The sequence below is a fragment of the Elephas maximus genome, chromosome 9 (genome assembly GCF_024166365.1).
Source record: "Elephas maximus indicus isolate mEleMax1 chromosome 9, mEleMax1 primary haplotype, whole genome shotgun sequence".
Lineage (NCBI taxonomy): Eukaryota > Metazoa > Chordata > Mammalia > Proboscidea > Elephantidae > Elephas > Elephas maximus.
Genome location: NC_064827.1, coordinates 91,182,617 through 91,205,465, shown reverse-complemented (window position 1 = coordinate 91,205,465; position 22,849 = coordinate 91,182,617). Strand labels below are relative to the sequence as shown.

At 35.8% G+C, this 22,849-nt stretch overlaps 1 protein-coding gene across 2 annotated transcripts in view; it reads left to right on the top strand.

Moving 5' to 3' along the window:
* Positions 1-20,963, top strand: part of CARNMT1 (carnosine N-methyltransferase 1) — a 45,492-nt gene extending 24,529 nt beyond the window's left edge. The window contains exons 4-8 of one of the 2 annotated variants that reach the window (XM_049895211.1): positions 8,717-8,857; positions 9,626-9,804; positions 12,056-12,169; positions 17,464-17,567; positions 18,311-20,963. In XM_049895211.1, coding sequence (XP_049751168.1) covers positions 8,717-8,857; positions 9,626-9,804; positions 12,056-12,169; positions 17,464-17,567; positions 18,311-18,412 — 640 coding nt within the window. In that variant the 3' untranslated portion in view covers positions 18,413-20,963. The remainder of the gene's footprint in view (positions 1-8,716; positions 8,858-9,625; positions 9,805-12,055; positions 12,170-17,463; positions 17,568-18,310) is intronic. The other variant, XM_049895210.1, reaches the window with a different exon arrangement.
* The last annotated feature ends 1,886 nt before the right edge of the window (positions 20,964-22,849 follow it).

The following is a 22,849-nucleotide window of genomic DNA, read 5'->3' as shown; positions in this document are numbered from 1 at the left end:
CTCAGTAGTTATTACCTTTTGGGTTGTTTTTAAATTTTGCAGTCTGCTGTGGTGAGCCGTTGCTCACTGAAATTAAAATTAATATATGTGTATATTTTAAATTACACTATGGTCCTGGGGTTTTCTCAAATATGAACACAGGTCTATTTTAATTCTTCCTAATTGATGACCTAAAGAGTATGTATTGAGATTTTTGTTATTTTTCCAAGTGACTGTTGACTGATTTAATCACTGACCATTTAAAAATTCAGTGTTATGAAGAGTTGCTAAGGAAAGACAGGTTCCTAAGTTTTAGTTGTATCTGAAAGGAGAGATCACCACCATGTAGAATCACACTCTCTTACAAATCCCAAAAGCTTTTGGACTGTATGTTTTAGATCTTAATTTCATCAATCTATTTTATTTTAGAAGAATTTGAAATGATATTTTGTTTGTAGGAGAGAAGATCTGTTATGTCTTTGTATTTCAGTATATGTCTAAGCCTCAAAGAAGACTGATGCACTGCTGACTAGTCAAATAAATGTATGTTTTCTTTTATGTAGTTGGGCATTAGGAAAAAATATACTGAGCTTTAAAGAAACATCCACTTAGATTAAAATGAAGTGTATAAATATAAATTATACTTTATTAAAGGATCCTTTGTGCTAAAAGAAACCATTTTAAAAGAGACAACAGAGGAAGTGTAGACTGCCAAATAACACAGTATTAAGTTTAGTACTTTAGAGACTGAAAGTAGATTTCTTTCATTCTGAAAATCTTCCTAGACCGAAGATAAGTGTATATGTCAGATGTCTTTCAAATCAATATTTCAAGCTCCTACAAATCTAGAGTAATAACCCAGTGGAAAAACAATTCAGGACTAATAACCCAATAGAAAAAATGTAAATAGACAGTTCACAGAAAAAGAAATACAAAATGATTAACCTCATAAGGAAAATGCAAATGTAGAAACCACAAGATGTCATTTTCCATCTATAACATTGTAAAGATTTAAAAGTTACATAACTGTGAGGGTATGAGGAAACATACACATTGGAAGAATAAATTTGTAAAATCTTATGGACGACAGTTTGGCAATATACAGTAGTATCCCCTTATCTGCGGTTTTGCTTTCTTAGGTTTCAGTTATCCATGGTCAACCACGGACCAAAAATACAATAAAATATTTTGGGAAAAGAAAGAGACCACATTCACGTAACTTCTATTTACAGTATATTATTAGAATTGTTCTATTTTATTATTAGTTATTGTTAATCTCTTACAGTGCCTAATTCATAAATTAAACTTTATCATAGGTGTGTACATATAGGAAAAAAACATAGTGTACGTAGCATTCAGTAGTTATCTCCAGTTTCAGGCATCCACTGCGAGTCTTGGAATATATCCCCACAGATAAGAGGGACTACTGTATTCCAAAATTCAAATGCATACCTTTTGACTGCAGTTTGACTTCTGGGCAGCTCTTCTATAGATCTACTTCTGCATGTGGAAAATTATTTATGCCTAAAGTCTTAATTGTAACATTGTAATAACAGAAAATTGGAACCAACTTCTAGCCCAAAGCAAACCCGTTGCTGTCAAGTTGATTCCAATTTAATCGACCCTGTAGGACAGAGCAGAACTGCCCGATAGGGTTTCCAAGGCTGTAATCTTTATGGAAGCAAACTGTCACATCTTTTTTCCTGAAGGGCGGCTGGTAGGTTTGAACCACTGACCTTTCAGTTAGCAGCCATGTGCTTAACCACTGCACTACCAGCGCTTCTTTTAGAAACAACTTAGATGTCCTTAGTTAGAGGATTTTGATAATTTATGGTATAGTCTTAACAGTGGAATTGTTTATTCATTAAATAGAATAAGCAAGCTCTGTGCTGATAGGGAAAGAGCTTCAAGATGCTCTTCAAGAACAAGAGTAGGTCAGCAAACTTTCTTAAAGGGCCAGATGGTAAATATTTTAGGTTTTGCAGCAATTACGTCTGTCACAACTACAAGTAGTCTCCAACTTCCAGGGTTTCATTCCATCAAAGTTGGTTCTGGCGTAAGTCGAATACTTCTTTTTTTTGTTTTTAGTTTTCATTATTATTGCCTTTTATTATCAGCATCTTTATAAATCCAATCTTTGGGGGTTGGAAACATTACAAGTGAACATCTGAGAATGATAACATCAGGAAATTTTATGCTGCAACATTGTATGTAGTACATGTTACTAATGATAAGATGTACCCCCCCCCAAAAAAAAAGTATGGTCATAAGTATGGTTTGCTGTAACTGAAATGCGTTGTAAGTTGGCAACTACCTGTACTCAACTCATGTTGTGGACATTCAGCCAGACAATACATAAACGAGTGGGCATACCTATGCTCCAGTAAAATTTTATTTACAAAAACATGTGGCTAGTCTGTGGGCCACAGTCGCTGATCCCTATATTAAATGAAGGAAGCAAAATGAAAAACTAGGTGTATAAACTGTAACAGAAAAAAAAATATATATTAAGTATGAATGAAATACCGAAAGCTTAGAGCAGTGGGTTCAAATTTGGGGATATTTGGGAAAGACGTTGGGAAGAGTTGGGAAAGACTTCATAGATAAGATGGTACTTAAACTGAATTTCTATGGATATGGAAGATGAGAGAGCCTTTTCTGGGTTTGGTGAGAAGTCTGGTTGAAATACAGAGTTCTCTGCTGGGAATGGATAAAGAGGTAGGTATATTGGAACCCCATTTTGAAGTGGCTAGACACTTGAATCCTAATTTCTAATCCATCGTTTTCTCCTTTGAATAAAAAAAACTATTTCAATACCCAGCTTTATTAAACCTTGACATTTTTCCACATGTTTCAAATCTTTGTTTTTTTGCATTTTTTTAAAAAAAGGAAACATTACAGGTAAAGTTAACTGCCCTTCAGACCACCCAGATCACATTCCTTTTTAGACATAACCAGTAACATGAATTTGTTTTGTTATTTTATTCTTGTATTCCTGTATTAACTGCATATTTACCTACCCTGGTGGCACAGTGATTAAGTGCTATCTATGGCTGCTGACCAAAAGGCCAGCAGTTTGAATCCGCTAGGTGTTCTTGGAAACTGTGGGGCAGCTCTACTCTGTCCTATAGAGTCGCTATGAGCCGGAATCGACTCGACGGCAGTGGGGTTGGTTTTTTTGGTTTAAATAATGCATGGAAACCCTGGTGGTGTAGTAGTTAAGAGCTATGTCTGCTAACCTGCTAACAGGTCAGCTGTTCAGATCGACCAGGTACTCCTTGGAAACTCTACGGGGCAGTTGTACTCTGTCCTATAGTGTCGCAATGAGTCGAAATTGACTTGATGGCAGTGGGTTGGTTTGTTTGGTTTTTTTGGGGGGAATAACACATGGAAATCCTGGTGGCGCAGTGGTTAAGAGCTACAGCTGCTAATCAACAGGTCAGCAGTTCGAATCCACCAGGCACTCTTTGGGAACCCTATGAGGCAGTTCTACTCTGTCCTGTAGGGTTGCTATGAGTCAGAATCAACTCTATGGCAGTGGGTTTCAAATAACACGTTGTATGTGTTTCTAAAGTTTATATATGATTTGTAATGTCACTTCATAATTATTTTTGCTCAGTAGTGTGTTTTTTTTTATTTATCTGTATAGACTAGTGCTGTCCAATGGAAATATAATGCTAACTATGTATATACTTTTCAGTCTTCTAGTAGCCACTTAAAAAGGTAAAAAAGAAACAAATTAATTTTAATAATGTTTTAATTAACCCGGTAAATCCAAGTTATTTCAATTTGTAATATCAATAAAATCATTAGAGATATTTTACATTCGTTTTTCATACTAAGTCTTTGAAACCTGGTTTTTGTTTTGTATTTGCAACACATTTCAGTTTGGACTGGCCACATTTTAAGTGTTCCAGAGCCACGTATGGTTAGTTACATGTTGTACTGGACAGCATTAGTAGAGAAACACATTGAATTCTGTGATTCAAAGAAAACCCAGCACTTTGGGTGCTTGAAAGTTGTGCATACTCTCAACACCAGGGGTCAGCCCGGTGTCACCAAGTTGACACAAGAGAAAGCATTTTGTGTGTTGGAGTTTGCTGAACTATCAACCGCAATGCAAAAATCTGTGTACAATACAGTAAACCTTTATCAAGAAAACACTTAACTGCTCTTAAAGTAGTTGAAGCAGAAAAGGTGAATGCAGATGTCATCCATGGCCTCTTCAGACACGCAGCACCCCTCAGCTCTGTCCTTATAGATGTACCTTCTTCATTTTTGCTTGTCTTGAGTAACTATTGAAACTTCTCCCCCAGTTACCCAAGATATCTCATTTGTAGTAAATACACTCTGCTTCTCAGTATTTAGACTTTATTAACTAGGTAAATTTTGTTTGCTTATTTTTGTTAAAAATCTCAAGTGGGCAGCATTTGTTTACTGAGCCACATATATCATGTGCCACTATTCCTGGTTTTCTAATTTTCAGTCTGATTTAAAATCAGATCATCGTAAAGGTCTATACTTAAGTTTATATTTCTGTTATTTTCCATAGAAATGCCCTGACTTTATAAGAATTCATAATAGAAATTGCCATTTAGAGTGTTTCATACACATTAGAGGCTTGTTTTTTAAGATCTCTTCTATAAAGACCCATTGGAAAAAATCTCGCTGAGAATAAAGGTTTAGGAAAAAGTTCTCTCCATCTCGTACATTTGTTGCTTGATTCTTGATCATTTTTCTAATTCTAAGAGGTTTGTACCTCTCTTGCCAAAGGTACCTTCTCTTGCCAAACCAAAAAAACTAAACCCATTGGTGTCAAGTTGATTCTGAATCATTGTGACCCTATAGGACAGACTAGAACTGCCCCATAGGGTTTCCAAGGCTGCCACATCTTTTTCCTACAGAGTGGCTGGTGAATTCAAACTGCCGACCTTTCACTTAGCAGCCAAGCACTTAACCACTTCACCAGCGGGGCTCCTGTCCTCTTATATGCCAGTTGAAATCCTTTTTGTCATAATACAAATAATTTGTAGATTTGGAGCCCTGGTTGCATAGTGGTTAAGTGTTCGGGAGCTAACCATAAGGTTGGCAGTTTAAATCCACCAGCCGCTTTTTGGAAACCTTATGGGGCAGTTCTGCTCTGTCCTGTAGGGTCGCCATGAGTTAGAATGAACTCAATGGCAGTGGGTTTGGTTTTGGTGTAGTAGTCTGTGCTAACTCAGTATATGGCCTTGATATATTCTGCATTCCGTGGCTCGTTGATAGCCTTTTAATAGCAGTTTTATACAAGGTACTGTTAATATATTTTGAATACTTATTTTAGAAAAGGGCTTCTAAATCACCCTGATACTCATTATAGCTCAAGGATAAGCTTTAATAGATCATAAAGATATCTTCAGTATTTAAGAAATATGTATCTAAAAATTAAGACTTGTTTATTTTTTTTTCCTATAACAGCTTTACTGAGCTATAATTCACATACCATACAACTCACCTAAACTGTGCAATTCAGTGGTTTTTAATATATCCAAAGAGCTGTACAAGTATCACCACTGTTCAGTTTAGAATATTTTGATCATTACCAGAAGAAACTCAGTATTGTTTAGTAGTCACTCCGTATTTTCCCCCAATGTCTTCCCACCCCCAGGCCTTGGCAATCACTGATTACTTTCTGTCTGTATAGATTTGCCTGTTCTGGGCATTTCATACATATGGAATCCTATAATATGTGACCTTTTGTGTATAGTTTATTTTACTTAGCATAATGTTTTCCAGGTTCATTCATATTGTAGCATGTATCAGAACTTTATTTCTTTTTATGGTTAAATAATATTGCATTATGTGGATATACTATATTTTATTTCTTAATTGATGGACATTTGGGTTGTTTCTACTTAAGCTGTTAGGAGTAATGCTGCTGTGAACGTTTGTGTACAGGTTTTCGGGTGGACATATGTTTTCATTTCTTTTGGATATATCCCTAGGAGTGGAATCACTGGGTTATATTATGCAAACTCATTGTTTAAGCTTGTTTATTTACTGAAATCTTTATAGACTTTATTTTAAACTGAAATATATTTCTAATAACTGAATTAACCAAAGTAAAAAGCTTCGCCTGATAAATTATTTTCTGTAACCAAAAAAAGCCAGGATTGTTTTTGTGTGGTTTTTAGGAGTGATGTTTTGGCGCTTTATTTTTTTCTGTGTGATAGTTATATACATACAGAAGTGTAGTTTCATTAAAATCAGAAGCTAGGAGTAAACTACCTTTACAGGAGCATTGTGAAGTGGTGTTTTAAAATCAAGGGCTTTAAGCCTTGTAATTTTTCTGCCATGACGTGGGGGTAGAGAGTTCTAAGATTCTGATTCCCAAACCAGTTGCTGTCTAGTTGATTCTGATGCATAGCAACCCTATGGGACAGAGTAGAACTTCCCCCATAGAGTTTCCAAGGCACGTTAGCACCATGCCAGCAGTGCTTCTTAAAATTCTCATTAGTTAGGGAGAATTTGCTAATAGCCATAAAATTAACTTTCCGTAAGTTGCCAAAGTAAATGTTGGCACCATTTTTAAAACAACTTTCCCTTAAGATTTGCACGATTTCCGATTTCCACATAGTTAACTCTGCTGTGAGGGGTCATCAGCCATTTAGAAATTATTAGTGATTTTTTTTAATTTAAGATTTAAATACTCAGTTCTGGGTTATGCATTTACCTCCAAATCCCTTTTTCTGTATTGAATTCTTTTGGTCAGATAATCATATTTTTTTAATTTTTAATTCTAAACTGAGAACAGCCATGGCGGGGTGGGGGAATCCATGTTTTGATTGGGCAAATGAAAGTTGAGGAAAGGAAGAGGTAACCCTGAGAGTGGGGCTTTTGGTAGGTCTGATTAAAAAAAAAAATAATAATAACGAAACCCATTGCCGTCAAGTTGATTCTGATTCCTAACGACCAAATAGGACAGAGTAGAACTGCCCCACGGGGTTTCGTAGGAACAGCTGGTGGATTTGAACTGCTGACTATTGAGGAAAGGAAGAGGTAATCCTGAGAGTGGGGCTTGTGGTGGGTCTGGTAGGGGTTAGAAAATAAGAGAAAGAGTGAGACCTGGATGAGTTGACACAGTGGCAGGTCCTTTACACAAAACCAAACCCATTGCCGTCAAGTTGATTCCAACTCATAGCCACTCCGTGACTCCTTTACAGAAGGGAGTATCAGTGGAGTCCTAGAGCTAGGAAGAAAATTTCAAATCCTAATGCCTGAACAAAGTGAGAGAATGTAGCTGTTCTTTTCACTAAAAAGTTAAAGTACACACACTCATATATATTGTGTATAATATGGAATGGGGAGAAAATATTCTATTTTATTTTATTCTATTTTAGTGAAAGCTGCTGTTCAGCACCTTGGCATCAGTTTGCCCATACCAAATATTAACAGGTGTGTTACTAATCATAACAGGTCTTTTTGTCAAATTTAGATTAGTTTTTAAATTTTTAACAAATTTAGTTTTATGTTTTTTTTTGGTATATGTAAAATTCAACAGTGAAACTAGATTTTCTTAAGGTTTTCATACAAACACAGGTTATATATATAGATTTATAAGATATAGGTATATAAGGTGAATGAAACAGACTGGGCAAATTCCCATGTTATTATGTTTGTAAATGGGGTTTTTCAAAGTCCCACAGTTCTCTTTATTCTTTTTCACTGCAAAGTGGGAATTTCAAAGGCTATCAAATGGGCTGCTAATAAAATGCTTTGTTGCTCTTTGGAGCATTCAGTCTTAAAGACCACATAGTTTAAAGGTAAATAAGAGTTATACCTGGCAGTAGATTTGGAAAATGGGTTTGATTTATGAACCAAATTAGGGACTACAGACAATAGTGAAATTCCTTTTTAATTGACATGATGCCAGGTGATTATGCACATTTTTCACTGGTTGCTTATTAAGAATACCATCTTAGTTTCTTCAGGGCTGTACTGATTTGCCAGAATTCTTGAGGAAGGATGTAGCTTTGCTGAGGCTTTTGGCAGGTAGAAGGCAGATTTTACTGCAGAGGAAATGTGTGATGGCAGTGGGACTCTTAATAAATGGCGGCCATGAATTTGGTTGGAAACCTTTGGTTTGGTGTAATTGCCATCATATGTGCGCAATTAGAAGGCAGTTCTGTATTTTTCCCATGAAAACACCAACCCCCCGTAAAATTCTTTGGCCAACTGGAATATATAAGCTTCTAGAGATCCTTGACACATTAAAATCTACATACATTTAATTTTGTTACATAAACAGTTGCATTAAATATAGAATTTAGAAATAAAGTTATATGTTTTATTTTTTCATATGATGAAATAATCTGTTGAAACTCATCATATGTAATTAGAATCCCTTTGGGTTTTTGTTTTTTGGGTTAATGTGTTCCCAAGACAGTTGTTCAAGTGACAGCTATTAGGAATATGAGTGACTTTGTAAGTCTTCAAATGTAAGGCAGCTCCTTTTTTTCTGAAAAGTAATTTTGGGGGAATAAAATCTTTACCTGATATCTGGACATATGACAGTTCCTTATATCTCTTATTTCTTACCGATATTTAGAAGTATTTCACAATTTTAAGAGATCAGAGTCTTGAGAGAGCTTATTCTCAGATATTATCTAAGTTCTTAGTTATTAATGTGGATTTTGTGTTTTTTTGTTTTTTTCTTTTCCTTTGAGGGGTTGGACATAATTGCCTTATTTCATTTCAGGGATCCTTCTAAAGTAAATATTCTGGTACCTGGTGCTGGACTAGGAAGACTGGCCTGGGAAATAGCTATGCTAGGTTATGCTTGTCAAGGAAATGAATGGAGTTTTTTTATGCTCTTTTCTTCCAACTTTGTACTCAACAGGTATTTAATTTACTTTTTGCTGGAAATAGTAATTTCTCAGAATCAGATTGACATACCTATTTTTTGAGCAGTTCTGAATTTGAAGATGAGAACATAGTGCTTGATTATGATGTATATCGTATTTGTTTTGTTAAAATCAAATTGCTTATAAAAATGGCCACTTTCATCAATTGCCTAGTTAACAGAAACCTAAAACGGGATGGGTAAGTGATGTTTTAGAAAGCGATTGGGCATTCTGTGAAACCGACACGATTCTGTGCAGAATTATCAGGACTGATGATGATGCAGGAAGGAGAACTTTCTCGTTGTTCTTACATTTCCTCACCCCTTTAATTGTTTCTTTAGTGGAAGAAGAGTTCAGTGTAGCAATCATAACTTTTTTCCCTTAATCACGTTCTTATTAAATGGCCACGTTTGCTCAATGACTTGAGGTGGAACGATCCCTAATAATTTTTAAGGCCTTTTTGGGAAGGTAGCGGGAAAGGTGTCATTTTTAAAGCCAGAAGAGGTGTGTTAGAGAAAAAAATCAATGGCTGCCTTTTAAAAAGTTAAACAGTACATATTTTTTTGTCTTTTAATCCATGATTGGTTGCTCATCTACATGTGTAGGCACATTTTGAAATAATTGGCTAGGGGCAGGGATAACACTTTAAGTAGTAATGAATTATATAAAGTAAACCTTCAGTCAAAGAGATAAGATTTTAGTGTTTAAAGTAGATTTTCTCTTGGAAAATTGTTAACACCACATTCCATGTTTATATTTTACAGATGTTCTGAAATTAATAAATACAAGCTTTATCCCTGGATCCATCAGTTTAGCAATAACCGGAGATCAGCTGATCAGATTCGACCAGTCTTTTTTCCTGATGTTGACCCGCACAGTCTTCCTCCTGGTTCTAACTTTTCTATGACAGCAGGAGATTTTCAGGAGATATACTCAGAATGCAGTAAGTCGTAAGCAAGCATTTTAAAGATCTTTTCCTTTATTCTGAACTTAATGAGCTAATTTTAAGTTAAACCAACGTGTTGTTCACTCATTTTGATATCAGAATATAAGGTGTATATTTTAGTGACACTTTAGAATATCTTCAAGGCCCTATACAAGGCATGGATAGGTAATAAAAAGAAGTACAGGATACCTGCAATCAAGAAATTTAATCTGTTGGATCTGTTACTATAAGACAGCAAAACAAAGTTCAGGTGAGTAAGGAATGTTACAAAGTTGAAAGTAGGTTAGTGTGAGAAGGGAGCCCTTTGCAGACAGACCATGAGGCGAAGGGAAGGGAGAAATGGCATTCCAACCAGACAAAGCTACAAAGGTAACTGGGGAGGCAGAACAGCCTGCCTAGAAGGAAAAGTGACCTTTGTTTGGGAATTTAATGGGAGATACAGCTGGAAAAGGAACCCCTGGGTGGCACAAATGGTTTGCGCTGGGCTACTAACTGAAAGGTCGGTAGTTCAAATCCATTGAGCAGCACCATGGAAGAAAGCCCTAGTGATCTCCTTCGATACGATTGCAAGCATTGAAAACCCTATGGAGTGTAGCTCTACTCTGACACACAGAGGGTCATCATGAGTTGAAATCAACTCGACAGCAATATGTTGTGGCTGGAAAAGTAAGTTGATGCCAGGTTATGGAGGACATTTACAATCAGGCTATGAAGTTTGAACTTTAAGGTAGCAAATTGTTGAAATTTTTGTTAGGCAGTAGGGAAAGACAGGTGGTAATGCGGAAAGGGAAGAGAGGGATTGGCAATAAAAGAAAAAGTAGCATGCTGCAGGGTTAGCAAGACCATTTATTCAGTAAATATTAGTTGAGTACCTCCACAGTACCAGGTGTGTCCTAGACATTGGAAAGAGAGTAGCAAGCAAAAACACATACCCTGTCTATAGGGAACTTACGTTCTAGTAGGGGGAGAAGAGCAGTAACAAATATCATATTGTGACAAAGAAAAATAAAGCAGGTTAAAGAGGATATAGAGTGACTGAGGAGGGACTGCTGTCATAGAGTTGTCAGGGAAGTCCTTCCTAAGAGCAGAAATTAAAAAAAAAAAGAAAAAGTTAACCAGATGACCTCAAGACAGTAAAGAGATCATTCAGATATTTTGGACAAAACATTCCAGACAGAGAAAATGGCAAGGGAAGAGGCTTTGTTGTGGAGAATGTGCTTTTTCTGCTCTAGGAAGGGCAAGAGGGTCACTTTGGCTGGGGTGTAGTAAGTGACCAGAGTAGTGGTGGGAGATCAGGTTGGAGGTCTGGTGAGGCAGACTTTCAGGCCACAGCAAGGACTTGGAATTTTATTCTGAGAGGTGGGAAGCCATTGGAAGGATTGGAACAGGGAAGGAACAAGATCGTGAAGTTTTTGTTTATTTTTTCTCTAAACTCAGATTCGGAAAACCTGTACTCTTCAGGTAGAATGGGAAAGATGAAAAATGTGAGGTAGTGGGGATTGTTAGGAAACAAGGTCTCAAAAATAGAGAAATAATGGAAAACGTCATTTAAAAAAGCAAGTATAAATGATTTTCTTCTGGAGCACGGTTTGAGAGGTATTGCCATTTCCAGGCATTGAAGGTGATCCTCAATTAGATTACATGCCTTTATTGTACTAGCCTGTACAGATACCATACTTTAAATTCAGTTTCCTGTAACTGCCAGGCCACAGCCTCCAAGAGGTAAATATAGCATTTGCTGCAGGGTGCCCACCCACTGTTTCCAGCTGCCCCATCCTCCTTTTTCACCTGTGATCATCCGAAATAGCGCACTCATTTCTCAGTGAGCAACACGTGCGTGAGTTCTTTCAGAAATCTACCAGAGTTGGTTGCTGTGTTTTAAATCATAATCTGAAAATTCAAGTGACTGTTTCATCTTAACTGATTTTAAATGAAGACTAGAAGCTGAGTAGGTTAGAAACAAAAGTCTTAAGTGTATCATTTGGTAAGAAATCTAGTAATATATGCTATCAAAATGATTTCCAGATTGATTATTGGATTATTATTGAAAGAAACCCTTATGAATTAAAGTATCTCCCATATATGGTTATTTTGTTATCTTGATTACAGTGTTGATAGGAAGGTTTTAGTTTCTGTATCCCTGCAGTTGAATGAAATATTAATGCTCTGCAAGAGGTAATTGGTAAAATTGTAGAATTAACTAAAGAAAAAGAAAAATAACACCAGTTATTTAATTTTTCTTGAATAGATACCTGGGACTGTATTGCTACCTGTTTCTTCATAGATACAGCTCACAATGTAATTGATTATATTGATACAATATGGAAAATACTCAAGCCAGGTGGAATTTGGATAAATCTAGGTAAGTTCTTCAATACTCATAGATGTTTTAAAGAATATTATACATTAATCTGAGTGTATAGCTCTTCCACATTTGGTAACTTCATTGTACCAAATGTTCATGAAAGGTGTAATTATGCTGCGCATCTTTTAAAAACTGTGCATCCCAGTGGTGATACACCCAAAAGCATTGTAAACCCAAAATGCTGTATTATGGTAAAAAAAAAAAAACCTCCAACCAGTTGCTGTTGAGGCAGTTGTGACGCATGGCAACCCCATGTGTCTTCTAGTAGAACTGTGCTCCGTAAGGTTTTCATGGCTGTGACTTTTTGGAAGCAGATCGCCAGGCCTTTCTTGCAAGGCACCTCTGGGTGGGTTTGAAACACCAGCTTTTGTGTTAGTAGTGCCACCCAGAGACCCTTGTATTATATTAGTTGTATTATTAGATTAGTCTCATAGAAGTCTTAATTTCAAGGTGTACTAATAATTAATCTGTAGGTAATCATTCCTATATCTTTCCCTCCTCCACGCCACTGAAAGTAGTAGTCGCTGCTGTTTAAGAAGAGGGTGTTTTGTTTTTTTGTGTAATGAAACATTTAGGGTAAAGATCTTACCTATCCCATGGACCCCATCTCCCTAGTACATCCACATACTGTGGAAAACAGTAAGTGCCATAATTTGTGATTACCTTCAATGGTGCAGTGGTTAAGAGCTTGGCTGCTAACCCAAAAGGTCAGCAGTTCGAACCCATTGGCCGCTCCTTGGAAACCCTGTGGGGCAGTTCTGCTCTGTTCCGTAGGGTCGCTATGAGGCAGAATCAACTTGACAGCAACGGGTTTGGTTTGATTTGCTTTTAGTTTATGAAAGAATAGAGATGTTATTTATGTAAAAAAGTTCTTTACTGCATCCTACTGCTAGGCGCAAGACGTATATGACATGGTCCCTCCCATCCAGAGGCTAAGGGAAATTGCCAGTTTTTCCTCTTTAAAGGGAGAATAATGCTAATATCATCAATATACTTGTCTTTTTTAGTGAGATACGTAGTTTATGTCATAAAAGACATCAAGGCTAGAATATAAAGCTTTTCAAGATAAAAGTTTTGTGTTACCGTGCATAAAGGGACAGATATACATTGTTTTGAGTTCATGCCTTCAGCACTGGTCTAGTTTTGTTGCTGGGTTCTGTCGCGGTCTTTGTAATGGTTTGATTTAAAAGTCACCTAGGGGAACTCTTCCTAAGTAATGATTTAAAGATACTATCTGCCACGTATTTGTTCACTGTGAGTTTGGCACTATGTTAGCCCCCACCAGGCGCTCTTTGGAAACTCTGTAGGGCAGTTCTACTTTGTCCTGTAGGGTCATTATGAGTTGAAATCGACTCAACGGCAGTGAGTTTTATAAATAACTCATTTAATCTCCAAACAACCTTATGTTGAAATGGTATTATTGCTCTTTTATAGTTGAAGAAACTGAGGCTTGGAATTAAATAACTTGCAGAAAGTTTCCATACTTTTTGTGTGGCAGAGATAGGCTCCCAAACCAGATTTAACTCTCTGAATGCCTAACCAGTTAGCTCTACAGGTTCACCCTGTATCAGTTTATAACTACACATTAATGTGACCCCATATTTATGTGTTTAAAAATTTTAGCTTCAGTTTTACTGAGTTATGGTAAGGTTTTGTGTATTTCCAAATCATTCAACTTAACTTTCATAGAAACAACTTTCTTTTTGAAATTTTATTTCATTGGCTTACTAATGTTCTATTAGGTTATGTAATGATAATTTTAACTGCCTGGAAGAAATAAACTTGGCTCTTGGTAAGCACACGGATAATAGCAGACGTCCTTGAGCACGGCCTGTGATCAATCATGGGCATCACAGGCAGTGGTGCACGTTGGTTAATAGGAGGTCAGTTAGGAGTGCTTCCACTTTTCTCACCACAGAGTTTCAAAACAATCTTGAGAGTTGGAATAATGGAGTGACACAGCCCTTAAAATAGTTGTTTGGAAAGTTAATACTCCTTTGCATATGTAAGTTCAAGAATGTAAAAAAAATAATTATCTCACATTAGTGTTCCCTTAAATAATGGTGTGCTTCAAGTATCTGTTTATCTTTTTAGTGCTTTTTACTTTTTATGCCATGTACTTATTCTTTACTCCATGTTACTCCTACTCAATTCCATGGTTTCTCCTATTTATTCAATTCTCAGTCCGTTATTTCTGGTGCAAATATTTCTCCTATGTTCTAAGCCAGTATATCCAACTTGGATGCACCACAGATACTTCAGGTCTGTCTCTCTCAAGAAAATCTTGCCCATGCCTCCAATACCTCTTCTTTTCCATTATCTACTTGAATTTCCCCAACCAGAAACCTGGAGTCTTTTACCCCTCTTCTTCCTCACCATCTGCATCTAGCTAGTCTAGAGGCTGGATCTCTTAAAGCTCCTTAATTGCTCTTGAATCTTTCTACCCCAGGGTTTCTCAGCCTCAGCTCTATAGACATTTTGACTGGATAATTCTTGGGTGGGGCGGGGGGGGGTCCTGTTCTATGCATTTTAGGATATTTAGAAATAGCCCTGGCTTCTACTTACCTCCCCAGTTATAACAATCAAGAATGTCTTTAGACTTTGGCAAAGGTCCCCTGGGGGCCAAAATTGCCTCCAGCTGTGAACCTTTGCTCTAACCTCATGTCACTATCTTAGTTTAAGCCCTCATCATTGCTTGCCTGGATTACTGCAGTAGTTCCCTTAAGGATATCCCTGCTACAAGTTGTCTTCAACCTCTACCCCCCAGTCAGCTCCCAAGTTGCCACCAGAGTAATCTTCCCAACATGCAAATCTGTCCTTTTCAAACTCCCGGCATAAATTTCTGGTTTTTATGATAACCTAAACCCTTCCAGATTCTATACAAAGACTTGAGATATTGTCTTGCATTCCCTTTTCTCTTTATTTTCTACTTTTAGATTAGATTTTCTTTTAAATTGCTCATCCTGTCTCCCCTCCACTATTCTGAAAGTTATACACTTAGTTTCTAGTCTTTTAGCGGTTATCTTAGAAATGATAACGTACATATATAACAAGCGTAAGGTTAGTCAGTTCCTTACCTTCCATTCAAATATACAAGGGTCTTCTTTTATCCCTCTTAAAGTATTACATTTACATTTTAAATTAATGTTTTATTTAGTATTTATTTAGATTTGCCTACATATTTATTGACTATTTTTTTTTTTTACTTTTATTCCTTCTTGTATGTCTGACCTCATATCTAAGATCATTTTCCTTCTTCTAGAAGCACTTCCTTTAGAATATCCTTCAGTGAAAGTTTTCCTGGTGACTAAGTTGCTTGGTTTTTGTTTGAAATTATGTTGTTCTTATTTTTTATATAAATATATATATTTAAAAAACTTCATTGTGAAATAATTCAAACTTACAGAAAAGTTGAAAGAATAGTATAAAGAACTCCCATATACCCTTCACCCAGCTTTACCAATTTTTGGCATTTTGCTACGTTTGCTTAATCATTCTCTCTTTTTCTCATATATGTATATAGACACCATGACCTTTTATTACAGAGTAGTTACGTGTATATGACATTCAGTTACATAGTCATAGTATAAATACCAAAATCAGGAAATTTAACAGACTATGTTCACATTTCTCCAGGTATCTCAATAAAATCAGGCTGCAAATCTACCATATGGCTAAACCATGATTTACAGCGTGTGTGGATTTTTTTTTCCCTCTTTTGAGCCCCTGTCTTCGTAAGCACTAGGTCAGCTTTTCCTGGCATCCTGAAGGATGGCCGTAAAGTTTGCTTTTATTTACTCTTACCTTAAAGATAGCCCTTAAGATTCCTACCATACTGTTGGATGATCTGCCAGACTCCTCACACCTTTGGTGGGACCAGGGCTTTGTCTTCTGTCGCCTGACTGGAAGAGTTTGTCAGATTGCCAGTAGCTTTCATCTAGGTAATCAGATACCCTCGGGGTAACAGTAGCCATCTAGATTTACCTGTGGTTAATTCTATGAGTTTTTAGTAGTTTCTAACTAGCTTGGCAGACATCCTGTTCTTTTAAGATTTAAAAAAAAATTTTTTCATAAGCCAGTTTCAGTTGTTTTCAATAGGAGAGTTGGTCTGAATGATCTAACCTGCCTTTATAGGAAACAAAATTCCTTTATGTATTTCTGTATTTTGATCTCTTTTACAATGAGTTTTATTTTTTAATTCTGTAGGAATATATATATATATGTAACAGAGAAGAAAAGCCAAAGTCCATAAGAGAAAACTTAAGCCAGAAGTGAACTAGGCAGAAAACATAAATTTACAAGTTATAAAAGAACAAACATAAATGACCAATGTACATGAAAAAAATGTTCACCCTTCCTGCTTGTCAAATAAATATTAATGAGACCCAACTTTTACTGATCATATTGGCTACATGTTTTAAAATGTTACTTAAAACTTTGATAAGGTACAGTGAGCTAGGTATGTTCATACCTGCCAGTGGGGTATAAAGTGCTACGGCAGAGTCAATGATTTCCCATGGCACATGGTTAGTAGGTGTTAGAGCTGGGCTATGAACTGTGTACTTAAAAAGACATCTCTACCATCACCTCCTCCTTCCAGGAAGCCTTCTCTATAACTTACCCCTCCTTCACACACTTTTCTATGCAGAGGACCCGTCTCTGTTTTCCCATGATATCTAGTTTATATCTGCAGTTTTGCATTCATTTAATGGAGTTTTAATTATAGTATGCCTTAGGAATTTGGGGACTTAGCATTTCTGATTCAGCTATCTCTTCAGAAGCTCAGGAGCTACAGGTATAAGTGACATGTGAAGAATCACATGCAAGGCTGGTATATCAGAGGGACTCGCTCCTCATGAGGGTAAGTGCAGCATGGGAATGTCAGTTACTGGACCAGAGTTTGAAAGGTCCTGATAAGTATCCCTGAGGAATGTAAAGGTTCTTTACATCTGTTTTTTATGTCTGTCTCATTCACTAGTCTCAACTTCTTTAGTATATGAAAAAAACAATTCCCATCGAGTCAGCTCTAACTAAGTTGACTCCACATGTGTCAGAGGAGAACTGTGCTCCACAGGGTTTTCAGTGGCTGATTTTTCAGAAGTAGATTGCCAAGACTTTGAGGAGAGCTCGAAATTGCAACCTTTCTGGTAGTAGCTGAGCCCGATAAGCGTTTGTACCACTCTGAGACTTCCTTCAGTATAGAGACCAACTTGGAATTCAGGCTGACATAGTTACTAGTGTAAACTGAATGTAAATTCAAGTAATTAATTTATAGTCTCTTTAAACCATAGGTCCTCTGCTGTACCATTTTGAAAATTTGGCAAATGAACTTTCTATAGAATTGAGCTACGAGGATATAAAAAATGTTGTTCTGCAGTATGGATTCCAGGTAGAGGTAAGGATAAAATGAAGTATAGGCAAAGTTTAATTTTCAAAGTACTTAAACAAGATGGTGATGTTACCGCACTTTTGGCTTTATCTCTTCTCTCTTTTGTCATATGTAAGGTGAAGATAATACTTAGCCTTCAGAATTATAAGGGTTTGGGATAACATGTATGTAAAGGGCAAACTACAATCCTTGGTGTTACAGTACATCAGTAAATGATAGCTGATCACTTTTATATTTGCCTCTATAGACTTCGACTCAAGGATACCAAGTAGATTAGACTCTGGGGAAGCAGACAGGGAGCCAGGAGTACTTTCCACTGTACGTCCTTTTGTAGTGTTTGATCTTTTCTTTTATCATGTGCATTATTATAGGGTTTTATGGTACTTTGAGTATTGTGTTCTAGTTGTACATTTATTTAGAAGCATTCTATTCCTTTGTAAAATAAACATCAGATTTCTTTAAAATAAAGAGAAGCAATATATTACAATGTTTTAGAATTCAAGCTGTGGAATTAGACTGTCTGAGTTTGAATCCCAGTTCTGCCACTTTCTATTAGCAGTGTGACCTTGGGTTTATAACCTGTCTGTGCTTCAAATTCTTCTTTGTAAAATGAGATTATTAGTAGTACCAGCCTTACAGGGGTAATAAATGAATAGACAGAAAATGCTTAAAATAGTGACTGCCACTTACATGTGCACAGTATTATAACAGTGGTGTTATCATCATCTTAACTATTATTTGTATTGTAGGTGGAAAAAGAATCTGTCTTGTCAACATATACTGTGAATGATCTCTCCATGATGAAATACTACTACGAATGTGTCTTGTTTGTGGTTCGTAAACCACAATAGTCTCAAGTGATATCACCAGGCAAGAAATTTAATAAGAGTAAATGCTGAAATAAACAACTCAAAATCAACTCTCAGTAATGACAGGACAAGACCTCAAATCAGTGGTGCCTTCTTATTCCTAAAACAATTTAGAAATAGCATCTATTTTCTTAGTATGTGTCTATTGCTTTTTCAGAAATATGCTATGCCATGCAAATTTGAGTTAAACAAGTGAAATGGAGGAAATGTCTTTAAGTACGCTTTTTCTTTGAAGTGCAGAGTTGTATCAGTTGGAAAAAACCTTATTTCCAGTGTCCTCATTAAGCTGTGCTGTTGTAAGCTTGTCATATTAATGACTAATAGTATTGAAGCCCATAATAATCTCCTTTTTTGAACATGTTATGTTTTAGAAGTGTCTGCAGATCCTCTTTCACAGTCAGCATCTAGAATTGGGACTTTTGTTCAGTCTGGACCTAAGCAGTCTATACGTGTGTGTCTATTCTTTTATCATTCAAATTATTTTTTTCTAGCTCAGCTGAACTTAAGAGAAGCATCAAACATTTCATTCTTATAAAATGCTGAATTTAATAGCATCACAGGCCAGTAACCTGAGAAATTAATGTCTCTTGGCCACACTCAATTAAACATTTTTTGAAAACATTCTTATTATTGAGTCACTTTGAAATATTTGAGATCTCAACATCCTAAGTGAGGCACAAGCCTTTGGTAAAGGTAGTGCTAATAAACTGGGAAAATAAGAATAAAATTTGCCCACTCAAAATGTATGACTCAAATTATAAATGAATACAGTTTGTCAGTGTGATGTTTACAATGATGTCTTTTTTTAGATTATCTGGATTATAAAAACAAGCACTTTTTTTCGTTAAAACAATTAATATACTAGTAAAAACTGTCATAATGGTATCAATGTGAGGAAATTTTGAATATGAAATTCAGGGATAAATTACTGCCCGTGGTCTGTCTTTAATATTGTATAAGCAGCAGCCATTCATGTAATTTCAGAGTAACACCAGTTTTATTCCCTGAGAGCTGGAGCTTGAACAGTGCATGCTGCTTTAAATTTCTACCTCTAGAAGATCTGTATTGGAGAGTTGCCCTTTGTATTTTTATATGTTTATTACTCTGTTTCCGATAGCTTGGAAAGTAGAGATGACTAATTTAACATTTTAATTTTTTCTTGGAGAAAAGGAAGTATTCATGTTGAATATTTTCGCAGATGATTGTGATTGAATTAAATGACCTCTGTGGAGATTTGGTGTAATCCAGATGGACTTAATCACAATAATGTGCTGGTAGGATAAATGACATTTTAAAAATAGAAACACTTGTAAATCTGTAGACCTTTGCTGTCATTTGGGTTGAGGGAGTCACTACATGATTTGGTATCTTACTAGTAGGACCTTTTCTGCATATAGGAAGGGAGATCTTGTGGGCTTTACTCCCATTTTGCAGTAAACAATTCTCTGGAGTTAATTTGACTTGTCAAATTATGGAAGTCTGTAACCTGCGGGGTTTTTTTTTAAATAATTTCTTTTTTGTGTGTTCTTTCAGTATTTGGCAGGTGTTCATTTGGTAGGAATTCTCATTACCTACATGAATGAACTTGAAATTAATTGCAAGGGAAAAGAAAACAAAATAATACTTGGTTTTTAGAGAGAAAAGAAACGTAAAGGAGCCCCAATAATAAGTATTTAGAGAAATCCATTGAAAAGAAAGAACGGATGCTGTTTTTGAGTAATTTAAAATGTTTTATTCACTGACTAGTATTTACTTTTTTACAACTTCTATCAAAGCAAATGATCCTTGTTTTTCTAATCAAGACAAAAACAGATCAAGACCAGTGGTTAGGCTTTATTTCTTAAAATTCTTTTTGCTATCAGGATTTATTCTTTAATAACGTTACTTATATTTCTAAATTATAGCTTATATTTTTGTTAAATCTGAAATCAGTTATTTAATTTGTTTTTAATTTCTCCTTTATATCATAAATTTTAAATATGTTCTACACAAATTTGCATCACTTTTTTCTTATAACTTTTGCAGTTAATATATTCTAAACTTGAATGTGGTATCAATCAATAATAGAAGTGTCATTGGAGGGTTTATTTAATTTTGCATTTCTTACGTTTAATCCTAGCTTCTTAAGTATGTAAGTCTTAAAAAAAAAAAAAAAAATTTTCCCCAAATTTGCTCTATCACAGATGTTTTCATTTATTTTCATAAGGTGGAGAAAATAAGTCATTGTGCTTGCTTTTTACCTTTTTTTTTTAATTACCATAAGCAGAAGCAGTGTAGGTTAGGATATGTTAATCAGGTGAGCAAGGTGGAATATGAAACATGAAGAGAAGCTGTATAAATCACAGTATAAAATTATGAAGTTTGGGAACTGTAAAATGTACTGTATATGTTATTCTAGAAGTTGCCACAAAGGCTGAATTGGAAGCTTCATGTCTGCATGAAATTTCCTATATTTTTAATGTGTATGATGGACTTAATTTTTCTTGAATATTAAAGTCTGCCAATTGCTACGAAATCATATTTGCTTGGTTGTTTCCATCTAAGTTAGTGATAACCATAGACATGGGAATTTTAACTAAGTGACCACATCTACTTTTGAACTGTGGAATTAGCCTACTCGTGTCTGCTTCTAGCAAGTCAATAATATGATTAGCTGGCATTTGAGCGTACCAGGCCTTATACTCTTTTCACTTTTTCTTCAAGTTAACTGTAATAAAGTTGGAATCTCCCAAGAAAAAAGATTAATCTCGATCTTTAGTTTTGTTTAATAATAGAAAATTATGTGAGAGAAACAATTCTACTCTTTCCCACTTTCAATAATAAATAGAGCATCTAGACAGAAGATCAGTAAGGAAATAGCTGATCATTATCACTGAACAACACACTATAAATCAACTGAAGGAGCTCTGGTGGCACAACAGTTAAACACTTGGCTAGTAACCAAAAGGTTGGTGGTTTGAACCCACCCAGGGGTGCTGCAGGAGAAAGACTTGGTGAGCTGCTTTAGTAAAGATTACAGCCAATAAAATCCTATGGGGCAGTTCTCCTCTGTCACATGGGATCGCTATGAGTCAGAATCGACTCGATGGCACCCAACAACATAAATCAACTAGGCATTATGGACATATACAGGACACAGTATCCAACTATGACAGAAATAACATTTTTTCTCAAGCGCACATGGAACATTGTCTAGGATAGACAATATGTTAGGTCACAATACAATTCTCAATAAATTTAAAAAGATGGAAATTATACACAGTATCTTCTACCACAGCGGAATGAAACTAGAAATCAATAACAGAAGGAAAACTAGAAAATTTGCAAATATGTGGGAATTAAACAACACATGCTTAACCAACCAGTGACTAAAAGAAAAAATCACTAGGGAAACTAGAAAATACTTGAGACAAAATGAAAGCACAACATACCAAAATCTAGGGGCTGCAGCAAAAGCAGAGCTTAAAGTAAAATTTATCATTGTAAATGCCTACATTAAAAGAACGATCTCAAATCAGTTACCTAACTTTATGTATTAAATACCTAGAAAAGATGAGGAAACTAAACCCAAAGCCAGCAGAGGTCAGCAATAGTAAAGATTAGAACAGAGAGAAATGAAATAGAGAAGAGAAAACCAAAAGAATCAAAAAAGCCAAAAGTGAATTATTTGAAAAGACCAACCTAATTGACAAGCCTTGGGCAGACTAAGAAAAAAAGAGACGATGCAACTAAAATTAGGAAGGAAAGCAGAGACGTTACTCCTGACCATACCAAAATTCAAAGGGCTTATAAGACAATACTCTGACCAATTAATTGTGTGCTAACAAATTAGATAATCCAGATGAAATGGACAAATCCCTAGAAACACAAATTACCGAAACTGATCCAAGAGGAAATAGAAAATCTAAACAGACTGGTAACAAGTAAAGAGATTAAATCAGTAATCAAAAACCTCTAAACAAAAGTGCAGGGCCAAATAGATTGGTGAATTCCAGACAACATTTAAAGATGAATTAATACCAATCCTACTCCAGCTCTTCCATAAATGGAAAGAAACACTTCCTAACATATCCTATGAGACCAGTATAAACCTGGTACCAAAGCCAAAGATAGCACAAGAAAATTACAGAATGTGATTTATGAATCCACAAAGTACTAGCAAACTAAATCCAACAGAACATTAAAAGGATTACGCACTATGACCCAGAGGCACTTATCCTAGGAATGCGAGGGAGGTTCCGCATCAGGTTGTTCAATGTGATATATTAATAGAATGAGGAAAAACAATACATAATCATCTCAATAAATGCAGAAAACACATTTGACAAATTCAACACACTTGGTGATACAGACACTCAGCAAACTAGGAATAGAAGGGAACTTCCTTAACGTGAAAAATGGCATTTATTAAAAACCCAC